General features: G+C 35.5%; 1 protein-coding gene across 1 annotated transcript in view; it reads right to left on the reverse strand.

Annotated features, from left to right (window-relative positions):
- Positions 1 to 23,693, reverse strand: part of LOC106122352 (microtubule-associated protein futsch) — a 105,069-nt gene that overhangs the window by 26,149 nt on the left and 55,227 nt on the right. Inside the window, exons 2-8 of the mRNA XM_013318292.1 lie at positions 23,082 to 23,180; positions 16,277 to 16,449; positions 13,875 to 14,097; positions 10,996 to 11,154; positions 8,521 to 8,702; positions 8,215 to 8,386; positions 2,335 to 7,892 (exon numbers count right to left, since the gene is read on the reverse strand). Coding sequence (XP_013173746.1) covers positions 2,335 to 7,892; positions 8,215 to 8,386; positions 8,521 to 8,702; positions 10,996 to 11,154; positions 13,875 to 14,097; positions 16,277 to 16,449; positions 23,082 to 23,180 — 6,566 coding nt within the window. The remainder of the gene's footprint in view (positions 1 to 2,334; positions 7,893 to 8,214; positions 8,387 to 8,520; positions 8,703 to 10,995; positions 11,155 to 13,874; positions 14,098 to 16,276; positions 16,450 to 23,081; positions 23,181 to 23,693) is intronic.

Below are 23,693 nucleotides of genomic sequence, written 5' to 3' on the forward strand. Positions count from 1 at the left end.
ATCAACTGCAGTTGGAACTGGTATTTCAGCCTTGTCCATCCTATCTACAGGACTTGGCGTTTTCTCTTTCTCAAGTTTGTCAACAGTTGGTTTTTCATCGACTGCAGTAAGAACTGGTTTTTCATCCTTGTCCATCTTATCAACTGGGCTTGGCGTTTTGTCTTCCTCAAGTTTGTCAACAGTTGGTTTTTCATCGACTGCAGTAAGAACTGGTTTTTCATCCTTGTCCATCTTATCAACAGGGCTAGGCGTTTTATCTTTCTCAAGTTTGTCAACAGTTGGTATTTCATCAACTGCAGTCAGAATCGGTTTTTCCACCTTGTCCATTTTATCAACAGGGCTTGGCGTTTTATCTTTCTCAAGTTTTTCAACAGGTGATTTTTCATCGACTGCAGTCAGAATTGGTATTTCAGCCTTGTCCATCTTATCATCAGGGCTAGGCGTTTTCTTTTTCTCGAGTTTGTCTACAATTGGTTTTTCATCAAATACTGTTGGAACTGGTATTTCAGCATTGTCCATTTTATCATCAGGGCTAGGCGTTTTATCTTTCTCAAGTTTGTCAACAGTTGGTATTTTATCAACTGCAGTCAGAATCGGTTTTTCCACCTTGTCCATTTTATCAACAGGGCTTGGCGTTTTATCTTTCTCAAGTTTGTCAACAGTCGGTTTTTCGTCGACTACAGTTGGAACTGGTATTTCAGCCTTGTCCATTTTATCAACAGGACTTGGCGTTTTATCTTTCTCAAGTTTGTCAACAGTTGGTATTTCATCAACTGCTGTCAGATCGAGTATTTCAACCTTGTCCATTTTATCAACAGGGCTTGGCGTTTTACCTTTCTCAAGTTTGTCAACAGTCGGTTTTTCGTCGACTACAGTTGGAACTGGTATTTCAGCCTTGTCCATTTTATCAAGAGGGCTTGGCGTTTTGTCTTTCTCAAGTTTGCCAACAGTTGGTTTTTCATCAACTGCTGTCAGATCGAGTATTTCAACCCTGTCCATCTTATCAACAGGGCTTGGCGTTTTGTCTTCCTCAAGTTTGTCAACAGTTGGTTTTTCATCAATTGCTGTCAGATCGAGTATTTCAACCCTGTCCATCTTATCAACTGGGCTTGGCATTTTGTCTTCCTCAAGTTTGTCAACAGTTCGTATTTCATCAACTGCAGTTGGAACTGGTATTTCAGCCTTGTCCATTTTATCAACAGGACTTGGCGTTTTACCTTTCTCAAGTTTGTCAACAGTCGGTTTTTCGTCGACTACAGTTGGAACTGGTATTTCAGCCTTGTCCATTTTATCATCAGGGCTTGGCGTTTTATCTTTCTCAAGTTTGTCAACAGTTGGTATTTCATCAACTGCAGTCTGAATCGGTTTTTCCACCTTGTCCATCTTATCATCAGGGCTTGGCGTTTTCTCTTTCTCAAGTTTTTCAACAGGTGATTTTTCATCGACTGCAGTCAGAATTGGTATTTCAGCCTTGTCCATTTTATCAACAGGGCTTGGCGTTTTATCTTTCTCAAGTTTGTCAACAGTTGGTTTTTCATCAAATACTGTTGGAACTGGTATTTCAACCTTGTCCATCTTATCAACAGGGCTAGGCGTTTTCTCTTTCTCAAGTTTGTCATCAGTTGGTTTTTTATCAACTGCTGTCAGACCTGATATTTCAACCCTGTCCATCTTATCAACTGGGCTTGGCGTTTTATCTTTCTCAAGTATGTCAACAGTTGGTATTTCATCAATTGCAGTCTGAATCGGTTTTTCCACCTTGTCCATTTTATCAACAGGGCTTGGCGTTTTTTCTTTCTCAAGTTTGTCAACAGGCGGTTTTTCGTCGACTACAGTTGGAACTGGTAATTCAGCCTTGTCCATTTTATCGACAGGGCTTGGCGTTTTGTCTTTCTCAAGTTTGCCAACAGTTGGTTTTTCATCAACTGCTGTCAGATCGAGTATTTCAACCCTGTCCATCTTATCAACTGGGCTTGGCGTTTTGTCTTCCTCAAGTTTGTCAACAGTTCGTATTTCATCAACTGCAGTTGGAACTGGTATTTCAGCCCTGTCCATTTTATCAACAGGACTTGGCGTTTTATCTTTCTCAAGTTTGTCAACAGTTGGTATTTCGTCAACTGCAGTCTGAATCGGTTTTTCCACCTTGTCCATTTTATCAACAGGGCTTGGCGTTTTACCTTTCTCAAGTTTGTCAACAGTCGGTTTTTCGTCGACTACAGTTGGAACTGGTATTTCAGCCTTGTCCATTTTATCAACAGGGCTTGGCGTTTTGTCTTTCTCTAGTTTGCCAACAGTTGGTTTTTCATCAACTGCTGTCAGATCGAGTATTTCAACCTTGTCCATCTTATCAACAGGGCTAGGCGTTTTCTCTTTCTCAAGTTTGTCATCAGTTGGTTTTTTATCAACTGCTGTCAGACCTGATATTTCAACCCTGTCCATCTTATCAACTGGGCTTGGCGTTTTATCTTTCTCAAGTATGTCAACAGTTGGTATTTCATCAATTGCAGTCTGAATCGGTTTTTCCACCTTGTCCATTTTATCAACAGGGCTTGGCGTTTTTTCTTTCTCAAGTTTGTCAACAGGCGGTTTTTCGTCGACTACAGTTGGAACTGGTAATTCAGCCTTGTCCATTTTATCAACAGGGCTTGGCGTTTTGTCTTTCTCAAGATTGCCAACAGTTGGTTTTTCACCAACTGCTGTCAGATCTGGTATTTCAACCCTGTCCATCTTATCAACAGGGCTTGGCGTTTTATCTTTCTCAAGTTTGTCAACAGTCGGTTTTTCGTCGACTACAGTTGGAACTGGTATTTCAGCCTTGTCCATTTTATCAACAGGGCTTGGCGTTTTGTCTTTCTCAAGTTTGCCAACAGTTGGTTTTTTATCAACTGCTGTCAGAACTGGTATTTCAACCTTTTCTATCTTATCAACAGGACTTGTCGTTTGATATTTTTCAAGTTTGTCAACAGCCGGTACTTCATCAACCGCACTTAGAATTGGTTTTCCAACCGTTGTAGCTATGTCAAGATTGCTTGCTATTTTATTTTTAATCAGTTCGTTAATACTTTGTTTTTGATCAGTTGCAGTAGAAACTGGTGGTTCAAGCTTGTTCATCTTATCTACAGGGCTTTCTTTTTTCTCATATACCTCAGTTTTTGTAGGTTCTTTAAGTTTTTTAGTTTGTGGACTTATTGATGTTTGTATTTTTCTTTCTTCGGTAGATGTTTGAAGGTAAGAAATGTGCTGTCTTCGTTTTGTTACTGCCGAGCCATTTGGATATTCATCAGTTTTGACTTCTGTTATCGTCCACTTGAAGACTTTTTGACTCATATGCATAAATGCTTGTTTCACCGTCGTTGTTATTATTTTTTGCCTTATTGTTATTGTATTTTTTGTAACAAAGGTCATTTCTTTAGTTTCTGATACCTGTGGTTCGTCTATTGGTAGAAAACTTTCATATTTTCTATTTTCGTTGTTCTGTATTAGAATACCTTTAAGTTCCTCTAATTCTTTATTTATATCTGCTATTGCTATACTTTGTTCGTGTTTTGAACTTGTCGAGCCCTCTGGAGTTTTATCGATGACTGTAGTTGACGTAGTTATCATAACTTTAAAAGTAGCAACTTTTTCATGGTAATACATAGTTTTTGTTATTTTAGTCATAATAGTTCGGTAAATCGTTATATTATTTTTAGTAATTGTTTTAATACCACTTATTTCGTATTCTTCAGGTTCACTAATCTGAACAAGTTCTTTTCGTAAATTCTCCGCCTCTTTTTCGTTTATTATTCGACTAGCACCATCTGTATGAGTTATAGATGATATCACATCGTCTATAATACTTTCACATAATTCATTTATAGGAGTTCTCTCGACTTTATCTGTCACAGAAATAATATCGGAGATATATATATCAGTTTCAACATTAGTTTTATAAGATCCATCCGGTTGTTGGTCTTTAGTGACTGTTGTTTTTAAGGTCTTCAACTTTACTAACAACCCATTCTTATTGCTGTACTTTGTTTTGATTATCTTAGTTACAATATTTCTTTGCACTGTAACATGTTTTGTCGTAATTACACAATCTTTAACTGTTTCAATGCATTCAGGTTCTCCATATGTAATTAGATCTTTGAGAACTATTTTTAAAGATTCATTGTCAGTTTTGATAGGCTGAGAAATTTCTTTGTAACTCCGAACATTGTAATCGTGTTCCATATCTTCAACCAACCCAAGCATTTTCTTCTCTGTCATAACAGATTTTTGTGTAACCATATGTAACTTTTCGGTGTAATTCTTTATATCATCTAAATCATCAAAAGTAGTACCTCCATCAAAAGGTATCACTTTATCATAATATTCTTGTACAATACTATCTTTTTCTAAACCTACTTGCTTTTCGTCAAGTTTGTCAGAAACGATATTACTTAATGATAAAATTTCTTCGCTGACATCCATTTTTTGATCGTCGCGTGAATCGAATATTTTTGGTTTTTCTTTCAATTCTAAACTTGTTTCCGAGCTGACCCTCTCTTCAGTTTCTGATGGGATTTCTAACGATGTCGGTGTTAAGAGAACTTTTTTGTCCTGTTCGGTTATGTCTCTGTCTTCAGATTTTTTATCAAAGTCAGTCACCTTCTCAGAAGAAAGTTCTTCTTCAAAAACTTCTTTGAGAAGAAACTCTGATTTTTTATCTTCACTCATTAAATGTGAATCGATGGTGGTTACTACTTGTGATTCTTTTCTCTCTACAATACCTTCTTTTGATTGTAGCTCTTTTTGGGTGCTTTCTTCTTTCTTTTTCAAATCTGCTATTTTTTCCTCTAACTTCTCTAAAGTTTTAGCGGAATCTAATGTTATACTCAATCGTTTTTCTTGTTTCTCATCAGTGATGTCACTCAAATGTTTTTGAACTTCGCCATTCTCTAGTTTTTGTTGTTTAAGTTGTGGTTTTCTTACTTCACTTTCCATAAGAGTACTTATTTCTTCTGTATCAAGTTTTGAGTCACGTTTCATTTTCTTTTCATCGCTCAACACCGTTTTGTCTGATACGTCACTAACTTCTTCAGATGTAAGTGATCTCATTGGAGATATTTCTTTACTATGTACATCGTCGAATTTCTTAAAACCTTCTGGAGATTTTCGAAATATGGGTGATTTTTCTGCTATTAGTTCATCTAGGCTTTTATCTGATTTAAGGACTTGTGCTACGTCAGCTACTATCCGCTCCACATCCTTAGGACTAAGGGAAGGTTTTTCCAATGTTTCTAACTTATGTTCTTCCTCAATTTCTTTTTCCACATCTTCAGGTATTGAAGGTATTTTTTCTGGTACTGTTTGAGTATCATCGATAGTTATTATTTCGTCTTTTATTGGTGAATCCAAGGTTGTAATATGAGTTTCTCGTAACTGTTCCGTGTACTGGCCGTACATATATTCATTATCATCGTATTCCTTGACTGGTTCCAAATCTTTTCCAGGAATCATTGGAACTTTTGTTTGATCATGATACATCGGGGACTCTGGCGCTGAGCCCGGGGTCACAGTAACAACTTCAGGGTGAGACGGACGTTCAATCGTCTTAATGACAACATCATCCTGTATTGTTCTAGACAATGCGTCTTTAATTGGAAGATCTTTAGGAACTTTTAAGTCTTTCTGTATATCTACATCTGTCTTTTGTTTAAACACATTTTCTTCAATCGGCGTTTTCTTTTCTTCATATGTTCTGTAGTCTACCTCTTCGTGCAAGGGAAGGTCAGCAACTTCATCGGGCGTTTTTACAACGTCTCGGAGAGGACCTGGTTGCGGTTCCTTTATGGGAATTCTTTCAGATACTGGTGGTTTACTATCAATAAATGGTCGGGGCACATGTATTTCCTTGGTTTCTTCTCTAATATGCTTTTCTTCAACATGCTGATCTTCTTTTATTTCGTCTAATGTTATACGTTCATCTTCAGGCAGAGTAGGCGCCGTGGTGGCCCCTGATTCCACCGTAGTGGAAATTTTTTCATCTGGTTGTGACTCTTGTACAATATTAAGATCTAGCGAGTCCTTGGCTTTCAAAAGTCCGCTTTTACTATCTGTTGTCTTCTTTTCACTGCTAATATCTTGTTTTTCCTCTAAACTTTCTGAATGTTCTTTTGAATCATGCTTAACTTCCTCCTTAGTTATTTTCTCTGTTTCTATTTTTGATGTTATTTTATCTTGGCCAGTTAAATCCTCTTTTTTCTTTTCAGATTCCTCTTTGTCTTTTATATGCTTTATTAGATCTGCGTCTTTTTCTGGACTAAGCTCCTGTTCTACAATAGAATCTTCGGTATATTGATCAACTTCTTCCTTTTCTATTATTAAATATTCCTCTTCAAACTCAGTGTCAGGAGGCACGTCCGTTTTTGTGTCGTCTATGAGGCATGTAATCTTTTCTATATCTGAACGCCCAACATATTCTATTTTTTCTTCAGCTTCGCTATCTCTATTAAATACAGCTTCTATTTCTCTTACAATTTCCTGTTCCTCTCTTTCATCCAGTTCTTGTTGTTTTATGTCGTCAAGTGATTTAGATGTATCTTCATCTGATTTTTTAGCGTCTTTTAATATATCTTCATAATTTACTCTCTGTAGCCCCTTCAATTTCGCAGTATCGCTTTTAGTTGCCTTGACAGCTTTTGTGGGGCTTTTCATAGACTTTAAACCCTTTATAGGAGAGCCAAGCGGCCTTGGACGTCGAGAAATAGGTTCGCGCTTCGGTTTCATTTCCTTTTTATCGGAAGGTTTTTGAGGAATATCTCTCTTAGGAGATGATTGTTTGTACTTAGATTCGACAACTCTACGGTTGCTGGCTTCTTTTACACTTTTGGCAGGTGTAGTAATTGGACTTTGTCGTCTACTCTTACCTTTCATTTTTTCTTTGCTTATAATATTCGTAATTGACTTAGATTCAATCGATTTCTTCGGTGTGGTAGGAGGAGACTTTTTGTCGTCCAAAGCGGTGCGTTTATCGCTTATTGCGGACGTTACCTTCTTTTGAGTTGTTCTGTGACTAATTTTACCTTTGATGACTGTACTTGGCGTTTCAGGCTTTGCTTTTAATTCCGATTTTTTCTTACTATCGGGTTTTATTTTCGCTTCGGTTTCCACTTTCTTAAGTTCAGCCGTTTTTGTTATTGACTCTTTATTATCATCAGTTCGTTTAGCCTTTTTATCTATGGGCTTTTCTTTCTTTTTAGTGTCCCTCTTTTTCGGTAAGCCATCAACAACAGTGCTTTCGTATTGTGCGAATTTGTCATCTAATTTAGAATCCATTCTTGCAGCAATTGCTTCTTGCAAAACCGATTCAATTTTTTTATCTTCGCCATCGACCAATTCATTTAATAATTTATTGTCAATTAAGTTTTTAGAATCAATACCATCTTTGATTGTCTTAATTTTTGTCTGTTCAGTTTCGTGTATTTTTTCGTCTTTTGGCTTCGTTTCTGTGATAATACTTCTTTCTTTACTTTTTACTTGTTTCGTTTTGATCGCGGACACTACCGTAGGTGCGGTGGGAGCTGCAACAGGAGCGGGTGCCGGCGCGGCGGCAGTCGCTAATTGGCGGCCGGTGCACGTGGGATGCTGAAGTATCTCCAAGTGTTTTAACTTTTCGAGACCTTCGAATATTTTATGTTGAGGCGTAGAACCGGGGAACATTATTCTAGTTATCGTATCATCAGGGTTAGCAGGACGCCACACGAGTAAAGCACATATCGACACTAGATTAGGAATGGGAAAGTTAAATTGTCCTGACACACTAGCGCCTTCGAACAACTTTTGTTCGCTACTGTGCCATCGTTTCAGGAATTCACGAACGTGTTTTGAGTCCTTGGACGGATTCAGTACGTACATGTCGAGAGTACCTGGGAACAAGAAATATGTTTCTTATTTTTTTCAGTAAGCGAGAGAAAATAGCCTAATGGTTAAGGGTACGGATTTCCTACCTCGAGGTCGGGGGTTCGAATCCCGCCATTCGACTATTGTCGTAAACCATATCCTAGCACAAGTCAAGAGCTTAGTTGGAGTGATTAATAAATTTAAAAAAATCTGCTAATTTTAACATAAAAAAATGAAGTAAATTTGTAATAGAAATACGATAATTTTTAGGAAGTAGAAATAAGATATTGCACATTTGTGCAATCACTTAAAAGTGTTAGAAATATTTCATGCGACAACACGACTTACCATGACCAACTTTATGGTACAAGTTGATGGGTTCGGGGCTTCGGTAGCAGTGTTGAGGTTTCAGATTAATATGTCGTAGGTCTGCCATCATGTCGGATCCCTCTTGCAAAAGGGACACAAGTAGGGGATCGGTGTCCTTGTCACCATCGGGACTTGTCACAGCTCGTCGCTCCTGGAATTAATATAAAATATGTTTGAAAAGTTACAGTATATAATTTAACTCCTATGGATAGTTACTTCTTTCATATATTCAGCGTAAGTTAACCCTACCCAGTCTGCTAAGTTGTAAGAGCATATTGTACTTACTTCTAGGTTGCAGAAGAAGTGTCCAATCTGAGGGTACACATTGGCGGTAGCCTTGCGGCGCAGTACGGCAGCCATGCCGGCAGCCGAGCAGTTATTCAGCCGCGTCAGCAGCACAGCGTCCAGCCGGTCCAAGTGCCGGGCGAAATCCCACCAGCACGCCTTACGCGAGAACCCACCATCCACTGAAATGTTCAACAACACATTGTTAAATTACACCGTATCTTTCTATCTTTCAGTATATACCTTAATGGATATAACCAATGGGATGCAAATAAAAATTTAACATAAAATCAGATTCAAAATGGCGTTACAGAAATAAATAATAAAATTAAATAGAATCGGATGCGCTATTCGTTTTTACAAAGAGCAAATTGTTTGTTTGGATTTTTATTTAAACGATAAAACTTAATATATTTTCTGGAGTATATAATATAATATATTTCTTAATATACAGGTTGTCTCAAAAGGCTACGTACATAGGAAGGGGGATGATAGTGGTGGTCACAAGGGTCACCAGAAAAATAAAAATGTTGTAACCAATGACCTACAAATATTACTACATTTAAAAAAAAAGCTATTATGTTATCGTCAATAACCCTTTATCAATATGAAATAAAAAAAAAACAATACAACTAACAAAGATTTTAAAGAAAATTTAAATTGCCCCAGAAGGTGTAACATTTTTAAGTTTTTAAAAAATGCCATTTTTTTTAATACCCAGAGGGGAATTTTTATTTTATTTTTCTGGTGACCCTTGTGACCACCCCTATCATACCCCTTCCTATGTACGTAACCTTTTGGGACAGCCTGTATAATTTATTTAAAGACTTGAACAGTTGTAAATCTATTTTTCTCGCCTTTTCTCAAGACCACTTGCTTGTTTGTTAAGTTAGTTTATAAACTAACCGTTACAATATTATGATTATCCACAATGTCTTGGTTATTTTATTGTTTAATAATTAACATTTTGTGAGCGTGTAAATGAGTGCTCTGAGAAATTGTAATTACAACCCGCTTTTAGTGTAACGAGTAAATTGTGAGGCAACTTTCATAGTTTTCATTAATTAAAATATGCCCCGAGGAAGTTTTGTACACAGAGCGGTATTTAATATGAAAAAGTTCCCTCCGTAACATTTCAGATAATGTTAGTGTTCTCGTAATTTCATTCTGCAGACGGAGGGTTTATTTTTTTTTACAAGATGTTCTTGGCTTTTTGCCAGCCAGTGTCCGCAGCAACTGAGATGTTTTTTTTATTCCATCTTGAGCTAATGGCGGTTTTGTTCAACATGTTGCCTATCTTTTTTATGAATAAAAAAAGGGGACAAAAATGTCAAAAGCTAATTGACTAGGTTCATACATTATTTTGTCTGTAGCTTGACTCTTTTAAAAAATGTACTACTAGTCGAAAAAAAAATTTCTGGAAAATAATTAAATCTTTTTAAGTTCATGTTTTAATTTTTAATATCAGATGAAAGCTTAGCAAGATTTATCGACTAGTCACATTCTCAATGCATGTCTTAAATACAATGATTACAAGAAATTCAGTAAGAGCTTAGCTATTGAATTATTAAATGTCCATCGCTCGGCAGCTAAGGGTCAGACTGAGAGATCTTTTTGTCAACGCAGTATTGGATTTGGCTGCGGGCCAAGTATCGAGAGCCAGTCGAGGTCAGAGAAGGCGGGCTGTTAAGTGACACGATATATTTTTTTATTTGTATTGCCAAAGATATTTGCCTTTATACTTATATAAGTCTTTTACGCTAATATTTATAACAAGTAAAGGAGTAACTAAGCTAAAATATTTTTTTCGTCATCTCTTCAAAGAAATGTATTTGTCAATCAGTAGAATTCTGAAATTATTAAACTTGCAATTTTTGTGCTGTATACGTATACTACAGTAGATTGCTATTCAATCAATGTTCCAATACATGGATTGACATAAATTCTTAACAGTGGTAGAGCGAGCTTTAACATCTTCGCACGAATAGTCCCGGCTCGCCCGGTGAAATACCACGACCACATAGAAGACACGCGTCAAGTGGAAGCAATTCTGCGTTTCGTCTGATGGCCTTTTTCGTCCCGGAGGCCTAATATAGTCATCTTTCCCTTCCCACCCTTTTTCTTATAAGGAAAGGATGGGAAGTGGAAGTGGACTTTCCAGATGAGAGGACGCATGGGAAGGGAAAATATTTTCTTACTGTGCATCCTCTCCTCCGTCGATTAAAGGTAGGCAACGCATATGCAATTGTGTATGTCTATGGGCAACGGTCACTTCGCTATTTCAGCGATTTCAGGTGACCGCTCACTCGTTTGCCACCTTATGATATAAACAAAAAAAATCATGTGGTTTGTTCTTCATCAGAACCAACAACTAAGTCAACTTCGCCAGATAAAAATCGGGGATCCGCTGCTATCTCCAACTAATTAATTCTTGATATCGATTCTCGTATATTGTACGTATTTAAAATTTATTACCTAACATGTTGAATCCATTAATTCCGAAGAGCGCAGCATCGCCCTGTCCTCCGGGGAAGACGTACAGTGTGGGGTGGCTGAAACGGATGTTTCCAACCACATCGCTTGAGACCAGCAGCTGCTCGAGGCTTGCTGGCACTATGTAAGGTTCCAGGTAAGCTGCAACACATAATACAGTTAAAACATGTCAAAGATTTATAATTTTTTGATTGAAAATTCCCCAAAAAGTGATGCGAAGATATCTCTTATACTCTCAAATAACAATATCTCACTTCTCTCAACTCGACTCGAATAATATCTATAGGAAACTATCACTAAAAAATATGAAACAAAGCTGCATACGTCTTTTGTATTATATTTGTACGTCGCTTGCGACTCTAATCGTTGGTTTCTGAGACTAAAAACTCTGTTGACAACATAATCTTATCTCTGTTTTATCAAATATAAAGAGAGGGATAACGACATGTTTTAACGGGGATTTTGGTCTCAGAAATTAACTTTAGAATAACTAACGTTTATTTAAAATAGTATGACATTCATAATTTTAATGTGTAATTGAAAATATCAATAATTTTCTGAATAAAGACAATACTAATATTGATATTAAAATTCTTCTGTCGATAACTAATTCTCAGATGAACTGTAATATTAAAACCAACTAATTTTATCGCTAAGTTGATGTATGGGGGATAATTGCACTTTGTTTCAAACAGCTTTAATAAAAGATCTCTCGACGGAACTCGAATTATATTCCATTCAACGCGCCGCAGCACAATGGCGTATTGTTCTGTTATTTCATAATTCCGTTCTCAAAACTTTGTTACTGCGGTACAAAGACTGAAGTTAAAAAGAAATAATCGAAAGGGGTTAATGTTTTGTTTTGGATTTCAATTGGCTATTAGAAGATGGCGATGGTTAGCGATAAAAATGATAAATGTAACAAAAATAATTAATAATTCTACTATTTCAAGTACTCTATCGTCTTGCTAAACTTAACTTGTGTTTTTATTTAAAGTTATTCGTTTTTAAATAGAATTTAAGATTTAATTTACATAATACATTGAAAAAGGTAAAACACTAATCCAAATCTTCGTTCAAATCATTATAGGGAATATGTATTACGTATATTGACTCTAAGATGGACCGATGACCTGGTCAAAGTTGCGGGAGCGTCCTGGATGCGGGTGGCACAAGACCGGTCATCGTGGCGATCTTTGGGGGAGGCCTATGCCCAGCAGTGGGCGTCTAATGGCTGTGTAGATAGATAGATAGATAGATATTGACTCTATATGAACAAAATATATCAAATAGAAGATAAAAACCTTTTATTTTGCATCTCGTAGAATTTCTATTGAACTTTCATATTCTTCACTCGAGCGATGCAATCAAAAGCGCTCCACTTGATTGAACTGAATGTGATTTAACTTTAAACTTCGTTGAACATACGTCTTTGAGATTTTGCAATTTACTTTTACTATTCAATATAAAAGTTCACTTTGCTACGAAAGTAAAGGAAGATCGGAGAAAGTATGGATTGTGTGAAGGAGGATGTATAAGGGAGTGAGATCTGATATTACGACTGATTGAGATGTATGGAAAGACAGTTTGCAGTCACTTTGTAGGAAAAAATACAGGATGACACTTTATTATTACGGTGTATTTTGTGCAGTTCTAAAAATAATTTGTAGTTTTAGACATTAGTTAGAATCAAATAAAGCGAATGGCGAGTTTTCGTTATCAGGTCAAGTGTCAGATTGATTAGTGAGGGGACATAAACGTTGATATTTTAATAAGATTTATTCATGTGGTCTACGAAGCGTAGGCAAATTTTAATCTAGGCGACCTATATAAGTAGCTAGGGATGCTATTAGTTTAGAAATGTCAGGTCAGGTCGTTAATTAAGCGGTGGGTAGCCCTAGTACTAGGTCGATCGCCAACCCTATAGCCCTGTGTCCTTGAGTATATACATTAGAGAGGTTATTTAGGTGAAGCTTAATTAAAAGTTGAGGTTAATTAATTTTTAATTATTTTACATACTGGTGAAGGTTTTCGATGATCAAGCAATTAATTGGTGAGTTTTCTCATGTTTATGATTAAAAAGTAATTACTGGCCATAAATAATTAAAAAGACAAACGCTTCGTAAATTGTGAATTAAAAATTATAACAAATAGCTGTCACCCAAGACTCCGTCCGTGCGGGATTAAAAAAACTTAATTAGTAGCCTGAGTTCTTCCAGACTATATTCTAAAGCTATACCTTTAGCGGGATCCGGCGATACCTTCGAACATACATCCATTCATCCAAATATTCGCATTTATATTAGTAAGATGAAGACGAAAATCTCCATATATTCGAGAAATTATGATAAAGTGTTGAAAATTGTTTCATAATCCCAACCCGTATAGTAAAAGCAATTATAAGTTTGGTACCGCATTGGATAGTTAGTCATGCGGTGTTTTGCGAACTTCAACATACGCGAACAGCGACGTCAAAGTTCTACAAGTAGGTAAAGTCGGTACAGACTAAGGGTGGGTCCCCACTGTACTTACAAACCAATTTCTATCAGTGAAAATAACGGAACCTTTATAGGATCACATTGTTGTCCGAGCGTCTGTCTTTCAAGACCCTTTTTCTCTAGAACGCGTAAAAGTATCAAGCTGGAATTTATTTTTTTAATAAGCGTACTATCAAAAGATTATTTTGCGCCGGCATGAACATTCGCTTCCAGAACGTTCTTAACAAAGACTTACTAAGTTTGCTCATTAAAGAGTCTACACAGCCTTTTGCACTATAATTATTTTTAATTTAATAGCATTTTTACATAAAAACATTGTGCATAAAAAGTAAGATTAAATAGTTTTAGGGGCTTTGTACTTACTAGTAAAATCCTTGATGGCTTTAGAGCCAGAGTCGAGTATATCAGTGGGGTTTACTGTAATCTTGCAGTGCTTGACAAAGGGCATCTGCGGCAGCTTGGCCCAATCACCGGCGGCAGCGCAGTGAATAGTTATCGATATGGAATTCTCGTAGGCGCGAATCACGCGCTGTACTTCATTCTCTTGGTAAGCGTCAGTAAAATCAGCGAGGGAGAATGTCCCGTCCTGAAACAAAAGATTTTTTTTTTAAATATTATGTCACTTAAATTCGTCGAATTAGTGAAGTAACCGCTGTCCATAGACACCCGAAATTGCAAACGCGTCGCTTTAATCGACGGGAAAGGGCACATAAATGGAATATTTCTCCTTCCCATGCGTCAACTTCGTAAAATCCACTTCCCCTTTCTTATCTTTTCCTTATAAGAAAAGGGTGGGAAGGGAAAGATAAGTAAATGTTGTTGTTAGCGTCTATCTCTGTTAAATACAATTGGATATAAGATTTGAGATTTGATTTGTTTTGTTACATGTTATAAATGTACTTTATTTAAAGTTTTTTTTTAAACCATTACTAGAATATTTATATGTCATTAAGTGAGAGATAAAATATGACAAATTATACAGATATTCGTTTGACGTTTGGAAATTAAAAATGGCGGCGAGTGACGTGAGCTTGTGGCGTTAATGTAATTAAAGTGACAGAATTAAAAAAAAACCTCTACATTGTAAACTTGAGAAATTATTTCTTTACATTTAACTATACGATGACATTATCTATTCAACATTCATTGCTTCATTTGCAAACGCAAACTGTAAATTGTACAAACAAACGACGACTTGAATTGCGAAGAATAAATGAATAACTTCAAACGGTCGCAGAGAACGGACATTGTTTATTGTTGAAGAGAATGAAATAAAATAAAATTTTAAACGTGGAATGGAGCGAGTTCTTTTTTTATTTTTGTTCTGTGAACGAGCGCGGCTTGGATGTATTGTAGCTTTGAGAGTCAACTTGTGTCGGGATTTAGTATAAATAGTGTGAAAAAGTATCGTTTTAAAGAAGTTTATGAGAAAAAGGACGTTATTTTTTGAATAAAAATACACTTATTGTTGCCGACAGATACGGAACTTTTTACATATTTTTATTCATAATTGTTATATTTTTGAATTTAGAACTTTATATGTTTTTTCTTCCTTTTTCTTTATTTTAAAACCATCAGTTGTAAATATATTCTTGTAACAGTGCGTGCTTTTCTCCTTATTTCTAATAATTCTATTTAATATTTTCATTTTATCTTTTTATTATATAACATAATATTCCAAAATTCATCTTAATCCTAACGCTCTTCCATCCTTACATATTCCGTCGTCTTTACTTATCATTATATAAATAAAAAATATCTGTAAGAATAAAGACTGAATCCTAATTATTCGCTCAGATATTTTCAGTTTTTTTCTAACTGACTTATTTTTAAAGTTATTTTTTTAATTGTTTTTCCCGTTGCAATTTGTTTCCCTTTAGACCGATTGTAAACATAGAAGACCGATCAGCTCAAGGGGAAACATACTTTTAAATATCGAAAGGAATGTTATTTTAATTCAATATACATAAATTAGTTTTAAATACATCCCTGCTTTAACGGTAGTTCATTCTACATAGAATGTTATTCATCGTTAATTGCTACTTGAATATCTTAAGTATACCTTAACATGTAATATTTTTCTTATAAATTTCTTTTTCCTTTAAGATCCGTCTCAAGTGGTTCGAATAAAATGTCGAGTTGACTAAGAAATATGAAATTCTCTAACTTGTAGAGTCTCTCGAGCGAAATAAGAGGTCTAGAATCTGGATGGATGGAAAAGTAGAGTTTCACAATGTTATACTAATGAGGTAAAAAAGAGAGACGAGAAAAGCAGTAGTGTAGTAATCGACTGATCGTTAAACATCGACCGACTTTCATGTATAATAAACCAATGTGAGGTGTCTCCAATGTTAAGTGGACCATTAAGATCTTACTAAAAAACCTTGATGTATATGATCATTTAATCAAATGAAATCTACCAAACTTCATATATATGGAGTTTTTACGGTGATCGCAAACATTGTGTTTTTTTTATAATTTATCATAAAGATGGCAAACGAGCAAGCGGCGACCTGAAATCGCTGAAATAGCGAAGCGACCGCTGCCCATACACATACGCAATTGCATATGCGTTGCCTACTACCTATTTTCTATCGTTTATCTATTGTTCTGATGACGTTATCAGCCAGTTCAGCTTGGATGTTATCCATGACCCTTTTCCCCGCGATGGCATATCCCGACTAAGTCCGCTGCCGCCGAGTAATGACGTCATGAGGTGTGAGTTGTATCGTTCCCTATCTTTTGTTATTGTGACGTCATCGTACCTGCATAATCCAGGAGCCGTTCCCGGCGAAGGTATAACCAGCATGCACCAGGTGTCGGTGCCGTGTGAAAGAGCTGAGCAGGTTGCGCATGCACTGCATCAGCGTGTTCATCTGAGGGTGTATCAGGATCTCTGTCACCAGGTTCTCTGATGCGTATTGAATCAGTCGCTCTCCTGCAAACGTAAATGTTAGGTTAGAGTCTAGCTTTAATATCCTTAATTGTTAAATCTTGAATGCCATTTGACTATTTCTATGTCCTAACTCAAGTATTATAAAGTTTTAGTAATTTCTAAATAGTCTTCTAAATTAATCTTAATTTTTTAATATAAATTCATAAATGCTTAACCGTGGGTTTCTGAGACCAATATCCCCGTTGAAAAATTGTCATCTGGGTTTTGTGAAAGATAATGACAGAGGTGACGAGTTTGACATGTTGGTCTCATAAACCCACGGTAAGGACCTAAAAGTTGTATATTTAATCGATAAAACGAGTATTAGATTTATTTTACCAGTTTTATATGAATCATTTCATTATTTAAATTAACCTGATTAGAATATTATGTATCTTTTCTTCATAAGTATAATTTCAAAAATAAAAGATCGTTTCAAGAACATCGTTTTTATTAAAATCATAAATTATGTTAAGAAATTGACATCCTTGATTAATGAAGCGAACTGAAGTATACTTCAAGATTAATTTTATTAGTTCGCGCCCCCTCGTACTGGAGATAATAGGGCTGACCTTGAGGGGTGTCTAGCCTAATAACTTGAGGGGTAAAAAACGCCCTTTTATGTGAAGAGTATCACAAGTTGTTATCGTAAGTACAAGAGTAACAGTTTATATAAATGTATGTAAAGTTTTTATGAAACTATAATTAGATAGTAGATTTAAGCGTTTTCTTAAGGTTTTAAAGTTGTACTCAGAGTTGTAAGTGATACTTTGAGTGGGAAATCTTATAGACTGTTACTGCGGCAGTTAGTAAGATTCTATTTTATCCGTGCTTTTTTCATTTTATTTATTTTTAATATTAGTTTAAAAAATACAAATCTTTCTTCTGTATAATATTAGTATATTCATTTTAAAAGTACCCTTAAATGAAATGACAATGTTACAGTTTAAATTAACTGGAAATTTAAACTTTTAATGGAATTTTCCTATTGAAAGCTTTGAACATTGAAATTGAAAACTGTGTTTGTCAGCAAATTTTAGTAATTAAATTATGTAAATACTAGCAATATTTAGCCAAAATATCTTTTAATTTTCAATATTTGTATTTTTACAAGAAAGTAGTTGTCGCCCGCGACTACATCTGCGAGGGATTAAAAAAAATAATAGCCATGTTGAGTTCTTCCAGACTATGTTCTACATCTGTTTTAAATTTCATCAAAATCCGTTGTGCCGTTCCGGAGATACCTTCTAACAAACATCCAAGTATATGACATGACATCCAGCCAGCATCTTTGGTTACCATATTCGATTTGTCACATGCATATTCTGCTTTCAATTGTTTTTATATTTACTTCTTACTGATATTATAAATGCGAATGTTTGGATGGATAAATGATTATTAAAAGGTATAGAACGGCTGAATGGATCCCGATGAAATTTGGCATAGTTGAGAACATAGTCTGGAAGAAACTAAGCTACCTATTGTTTTAATTCCGGGCGGAAGGAGTCGCGGGTGACAGCTAGCTATGTTTACGATTTAGCGGTTAACTTTTGTTACAATTGGCATTGAATGAATAACAAACTGTTAAATAGTTAACACAATAATATAGGTTATTATAACCTTTGCGTGCCGACGTTAAAATGTTATTCAAAATATTCGTGTCGTTTATGACCTAATTAGAAACGTGAATAGAAACTGTATCAAATTAAAATTGAGTTTGTAACACGCATACGTATAGACGGGAGCGTAGGTGGCTCAGTGGTTAAGCACTTGACTTGTACAAGTCCTGGGTTCAATATTCGATTTACATATGTACATTTATCCGACTTTCCTAGTGTGAAGGAAAACATCGTGGTGCACATATCTGGGAAGAAATTCAAAGATATGTGTGAAGTTAACCCGCACTGGTCCAGCGTGGCTTACTGCATACACCTAAATTGGGTAGGCACTAAAGCCCTAAGTGGGGACTAAGAATACCAAGTACGAAGACTGATGTATGTAGTTCTTAATGCGTACTTTGTTTAAGTATCATACTAAATTGTCCTCATTTACTATATGTTTGATCTAATTTTATATGTCTATATATTACATACTCATCAGCCATTTTATATACTTTATCAAAGGGATTAAATATAATCCCGATAACATAGACCCAAAGTAAAAACAGACAACTTTTGTTAACGATGTAAATAAAAGTTTAAACAAAGGGCCGTAGAGTTTTATCAACTCTTTTATATAATAAGCTTAATACTGTTTAATGGAATTATGGCAATTTGATAATATTCTCTCTCACTCACACACGCGGAAAATCTAAAGTGCGAGAGAGATGAATATATCTGACGTACTTCTTGCTAAAAAAATTTAATTACAGATTTTGCTTCGTTCCAATTTAAACGTGACATTTAATTCTATCTATGTTATTAGTTCCAATCCACACCACCGTTACAAACCGCTACCACCAGCGCCACAATGCCGAAAATCGAATAGGCACAAAATCTACGCCTTATAGCCAGTCCATTCATTTCAAAGATTTTAATTTTTGAAAATTAGAACTGAATTACATATATTTATTGCACGAAAACATAGCAAAAATGTTTGACATGTGTGTCTTATGGTAGTATTTAAAGGTCATGACTATGTTGGTTTAACCTCTATCGAGATGATAAAATTTCTATTAATATACTTGCTATTTAAAAACACAACTTTATATAAGGAACTTCGTATAACTATAAACTTTATGAGTCAATAAAACATTTGACCCAACATTTGCTTTTGCCTATAATTGGCCAAGTTTATGTACATTTCGGGAGTAAATCGACCGCCTAACTGAAACCATTTATTCTGAATGGGATCGCTCAGTCGAGTAGAAACTGTGATAAACCTTCATAGCTGGTAAACCTTCCAGAAACTTCATAAACAACCTCTATAGGTACTTTATACGTATAATTTAATATGTAGGCTTTGAAAATGATAAAACTAAGTAACATTATGTTCTTAAAATGTTTTATAATTGTTTTTGAATAGTAAATTAGTTTAATAAATTATCTTACTTATATTATAAATGCGAATATTTGCATGGATGAAGTTATCTCCAGAACGGCTGAACGGATCTCAATTAAATTTGGCATACATATAGAACATAGTCTGGATGAACACATAGACTACTAACAATGTTTTTTTTAATTCCGCGCGGACGGAGTCGCGGGCGACAACTTTTTGACTATACTAATGTCTATTAGAAAGTTTTTTTTTCATCATAAGGTGGCAAATGAGCGAACGGCCACCTGAAATCCCTGATATAGCGAAGCGACCGCTGCCCATAGACATAAGCAATTGCAAAAAAAGTTTTAAACGGTTTTTAGACCATAAGAAAACAGAAATCGTATACGACGTTAAAATTATACGACTTTTTTCATAAGATGAGCGGGCAAAAGACCAGCTGGAACATCGAGGTATTCATTGCGGCTAATGGACAGACGCAATTTTTTTCTAAAATTAAAAAAAAAACATTTCCTTATTAATACTGGCACTATACGATGTCTTATAAATTTTAGAACATCATAGAAGAAACAAAAAGAACTTCAAAAAGGCTGTGAATGTTAAGTGTACTTGACTATATCTAGAAAATGAGCGTCGATGGCTCAGTGGTCAAGCACTTGACTTGCAATCTGCAGGTCCTGGGTTCGAATCCCGCCATGTACCAATGTGTTTTTCGAATTCCGATTTACATATGTACATTTATCCGACGTTCTTACGGTGAAGGAAAACATCGTGATGCAACCTGCACATATCTGAGAAGAAATTCAAAGATATGTGTGAAGTCAACCAACCCGCTTTTGGCCAGCGTGGTTGACTATGGCCTAATCACCCTTAACTTAGGGTAGGCTCCGAGCCCCTCGGTGGGGACGTATAGTGAGCTGATGATGATGATGATGATGATCTAGAATTAATTAAAAGAATTACATTTTATCTGAACGTAAGCAATAAACGCATGTCATTCGTTCAATAAAGTGTTGTACAGCTCTATCGGCCTTGAGCAAATGCCAAAGGTTTCTACTAAGATTAGGGGAAAGGTTAGGAATTGCTACGTCACGCCTAATAACAGGGTGGGATAGATTGATCGAGCGCCGAGGCAACATCTAATTGGATGAGAGAGGGGAAAATGGAAGAATCTTGTACTATGTAATTTTATTTACACTTTTATTATATTAGTATGTACGTCTTTGTTATGTAGTGACAATGTAGATAAGTTGTGCTATGTACAGACATAATTAAAATTAAAAGTTATCTGTGCGTTTTAGTCAAAAAGTAGAATTTAATAATTACATTTCTTAGAAATGGAACTATCATCATCATCAGCTCAGTATACGTCTCCACCGAGGGGCTCGGAGCCTAAGTTAAGGGTGAATAGGCCATAGTCAACCACGCTGGCTAAGTGCGCGTTGGTTGACTTCACACATATCTTTGAATGGAACTATACCAGAAAATGTTATTTCATATGAAAAGTTGTTGCGTGTGACTCCATCCGCACGGACGCCAGTCAGCCAACCTTAGTCATTTAGGTAATTAGTGTTATCCCTTTTATTCTCGTTGAAAAATACGAGACAAAATATGTTTCTTTGTGAAGAATGTTATCAAATTACAAGATAATTTTCACAGACAACAATCTTAATAAACAACTTTACCTTAAAACCTTATAAAGACCAGGCTCGAGAGCTAAATAAATTACGTGTCTTACAAAAGATGGTCTTAAAATCGGCATCCACCCTGAGGGTTGCTTAAAGTAACCGCCGCGTTACTTTAATTAGAGAGTCTTACTTTGTGAGAAGTTGGCTTATAATTTTGTTTGTTAGAGTAATAAACGTGGTTTTTAATGGAAAAAATCCTTGCTTTAAAAAATATGTTCTTTAATCTTATATATAAAATTCTCGTGTTACGAAGTTACCTAGGACCTCCAAAACGGCTTGCCTGATTTTGATGAAATTTTATATGCATATTTAGTAGGTCTGACAATCGGCTACTTTCTATTTTTTTTATTTACGGCCGGAGTCGCGGGCGAAAGCTAGTATTTTGTAAATTACATTTTACAGTTGACATAATGTTTTTTTAAGGGTATACACTAAATAAGCATAACATTACGCCAACTCATTGAATAAGATAGGCTGGTAATATAGAATTGTGATAAAGTTTGCGGGTGAAGCCGTTAGAGGTCTCTTTAAGATCAATTAGTTTTTCATAGAAATATGTCGATTGATTTTAATTACTTCACGCTTATCAAAATAAAGTAAACAAGAATTTATTTACGAACTGAAAGTAATTGAACTTTCGTTGCGTTACTTAGGATTCCAGAAAATTAGTTTCATTATTAGTTTTATAAAGAGGAATAAAATAGTTCATGGAATTTATTTAAATATTAAATATTTGCGTCCCGGAGGCCTAATTTAGTCCTCTTTCCCTTCCCACCCTTTTCTTTTAAGGAAAGGATGGGAAGTTGAAGTGGACTTTCCGGATGAGAGGATGCATGGAAAGGGAAAATATTTTCTTTCTGTGCATCCTCTCCTCCGTCGATTAAAGGTAGGCAACGCATATGCATTGCGTATGTCTATGGGCAAGGGTCACTTCGCTATTTCAGCGATTTCAGGTGGCCGCTCGCTCGTTTGCCAAGTTATGATATAAAAAAAATATATATCAATTTTTATAATTGAATATTTAAATAAAAAAAAAAGGAAAATGTTTAATATATAGACATTATCTACCGAGAAAACAGAAAGACGTAGAACTAATAACAGAGAAAAAAATTGCTTTATTGCTTATATTTTATAGTTTAAGAGCTAGCAAAGATGTTTTTCGAATCACAAATGACAATAGAACAATACTTAAATAATATGTTTTTGTAGAAAGTATTCTACAGAATGTATCTTTTTAGTTTTAGCATTTTTTTTAAATTTACTAATATCTCTTTTATCATTCCAACTAAGCTATGCTTGTGTCCCAGAACCCCAGATCACCTGATCGGAAATCCGTACTAACTATTAGGCTATTGGCTCTTCTAAATAGGTTATATTTGATTCTGTGTTCAGAATAAGGTACAACAAAATTTAGCTAAAGTTTTTCAAAAGACACATGAAAAGGGTAACTTTATCCGCTTGATTAAGTTTTCACGAAGCGACGCCCCGTGGAACAAATTTACTGTTCTCGTGTGAACTTAAATATTGATACACGAAGGCAAAGATGTTGCCCCAAAGTTGAAAGTTTTATGAACAAAAGGAAAAGTAATATCACAAGTTTTTGGAATAAGAAATTTTACAGATGGAATTAGAAATTGAAATCTCTGAATTATTAACTTTTTTTGTCTGACTTTTATATGTAGAAAAATAAATCTTATTTATTGATAAGTTTTGATTATTATTAAATTTTTAACTTTGAAATTATTAATATTCTAAGATACTCATTTCAGAGTAGAATCATGTATACAGTATGTTCTATAACTTATTGACAATAATCTTAATTTTATCATCAAAAAATATGTTAAAAAATCGTTATTTTATTAATAAGTCCAAATTATACTAGAATATGGTTAACGATAAAAAAAACAAATAGTGGTAATTATTTAATAAACACCCTGTGTCACTTACCATATCTGGCCTCTTCCCCCTCGGGTGCCTGCTCCGCGAGGGTGGCCAGCTCCTTCTCCAGATCCACCTGGTGCTCTCCAGAGTCCCATGATAGCAGCCCTGCAACAAACATACAGACCTATTAATAAAATATAATAAAAAAAGGAATAAGAGGCGAGACAGAAGAGAGTAAGGTGACAAGGTGACTAAGTGACGAGTATACGCAGACGATGGTAGCAAATAGCAATATATATAATATACCAGTCGTCACCCGTGATTGTATCTGCGTTGAATTTTGAAAAGTAGCCGATGTGTTCTTCCAGACTAATTCCAGACAAAAGGCCTAATTTAGTCCTCTTTCCCTTCCCCACCCTTTTCTTATAAGGAAAGGATGGGAAGTGGAAGTGGACTATCCGGATGAGAGGATGCATGGAAAGGGAAAATATTTTCTTCCTGTGCATCCTCTCCTCCGTCGATGAAAGGTAGGCAACGGTCACTTCGCTACTTCAGCGATTTCAGGTGGCCGCTCGCTCGTTTGCCACCTTATGATATAAAAAAAAAATCATCGAGATCCGTTGAGTCTTTCTGAAGATACTCAAACAAACATCCGTCCATCTAAACATTCGCATTTAT

Source organism: Papilio xuthus, unplaced genomic scaffold (assembly GCF_000836235.2).
Source record: "Papilio xuthus unplaced genomic scaffold, Pxut_1.1 DF826923.1, whole genome shotgun sequence".
NCBI classification, from domain to species: Eukaryota; Metazoa; Arthropoda; class Insecta; order Lepidoptera; family Papilionidae; genus Papilio; species Papilio xuthus.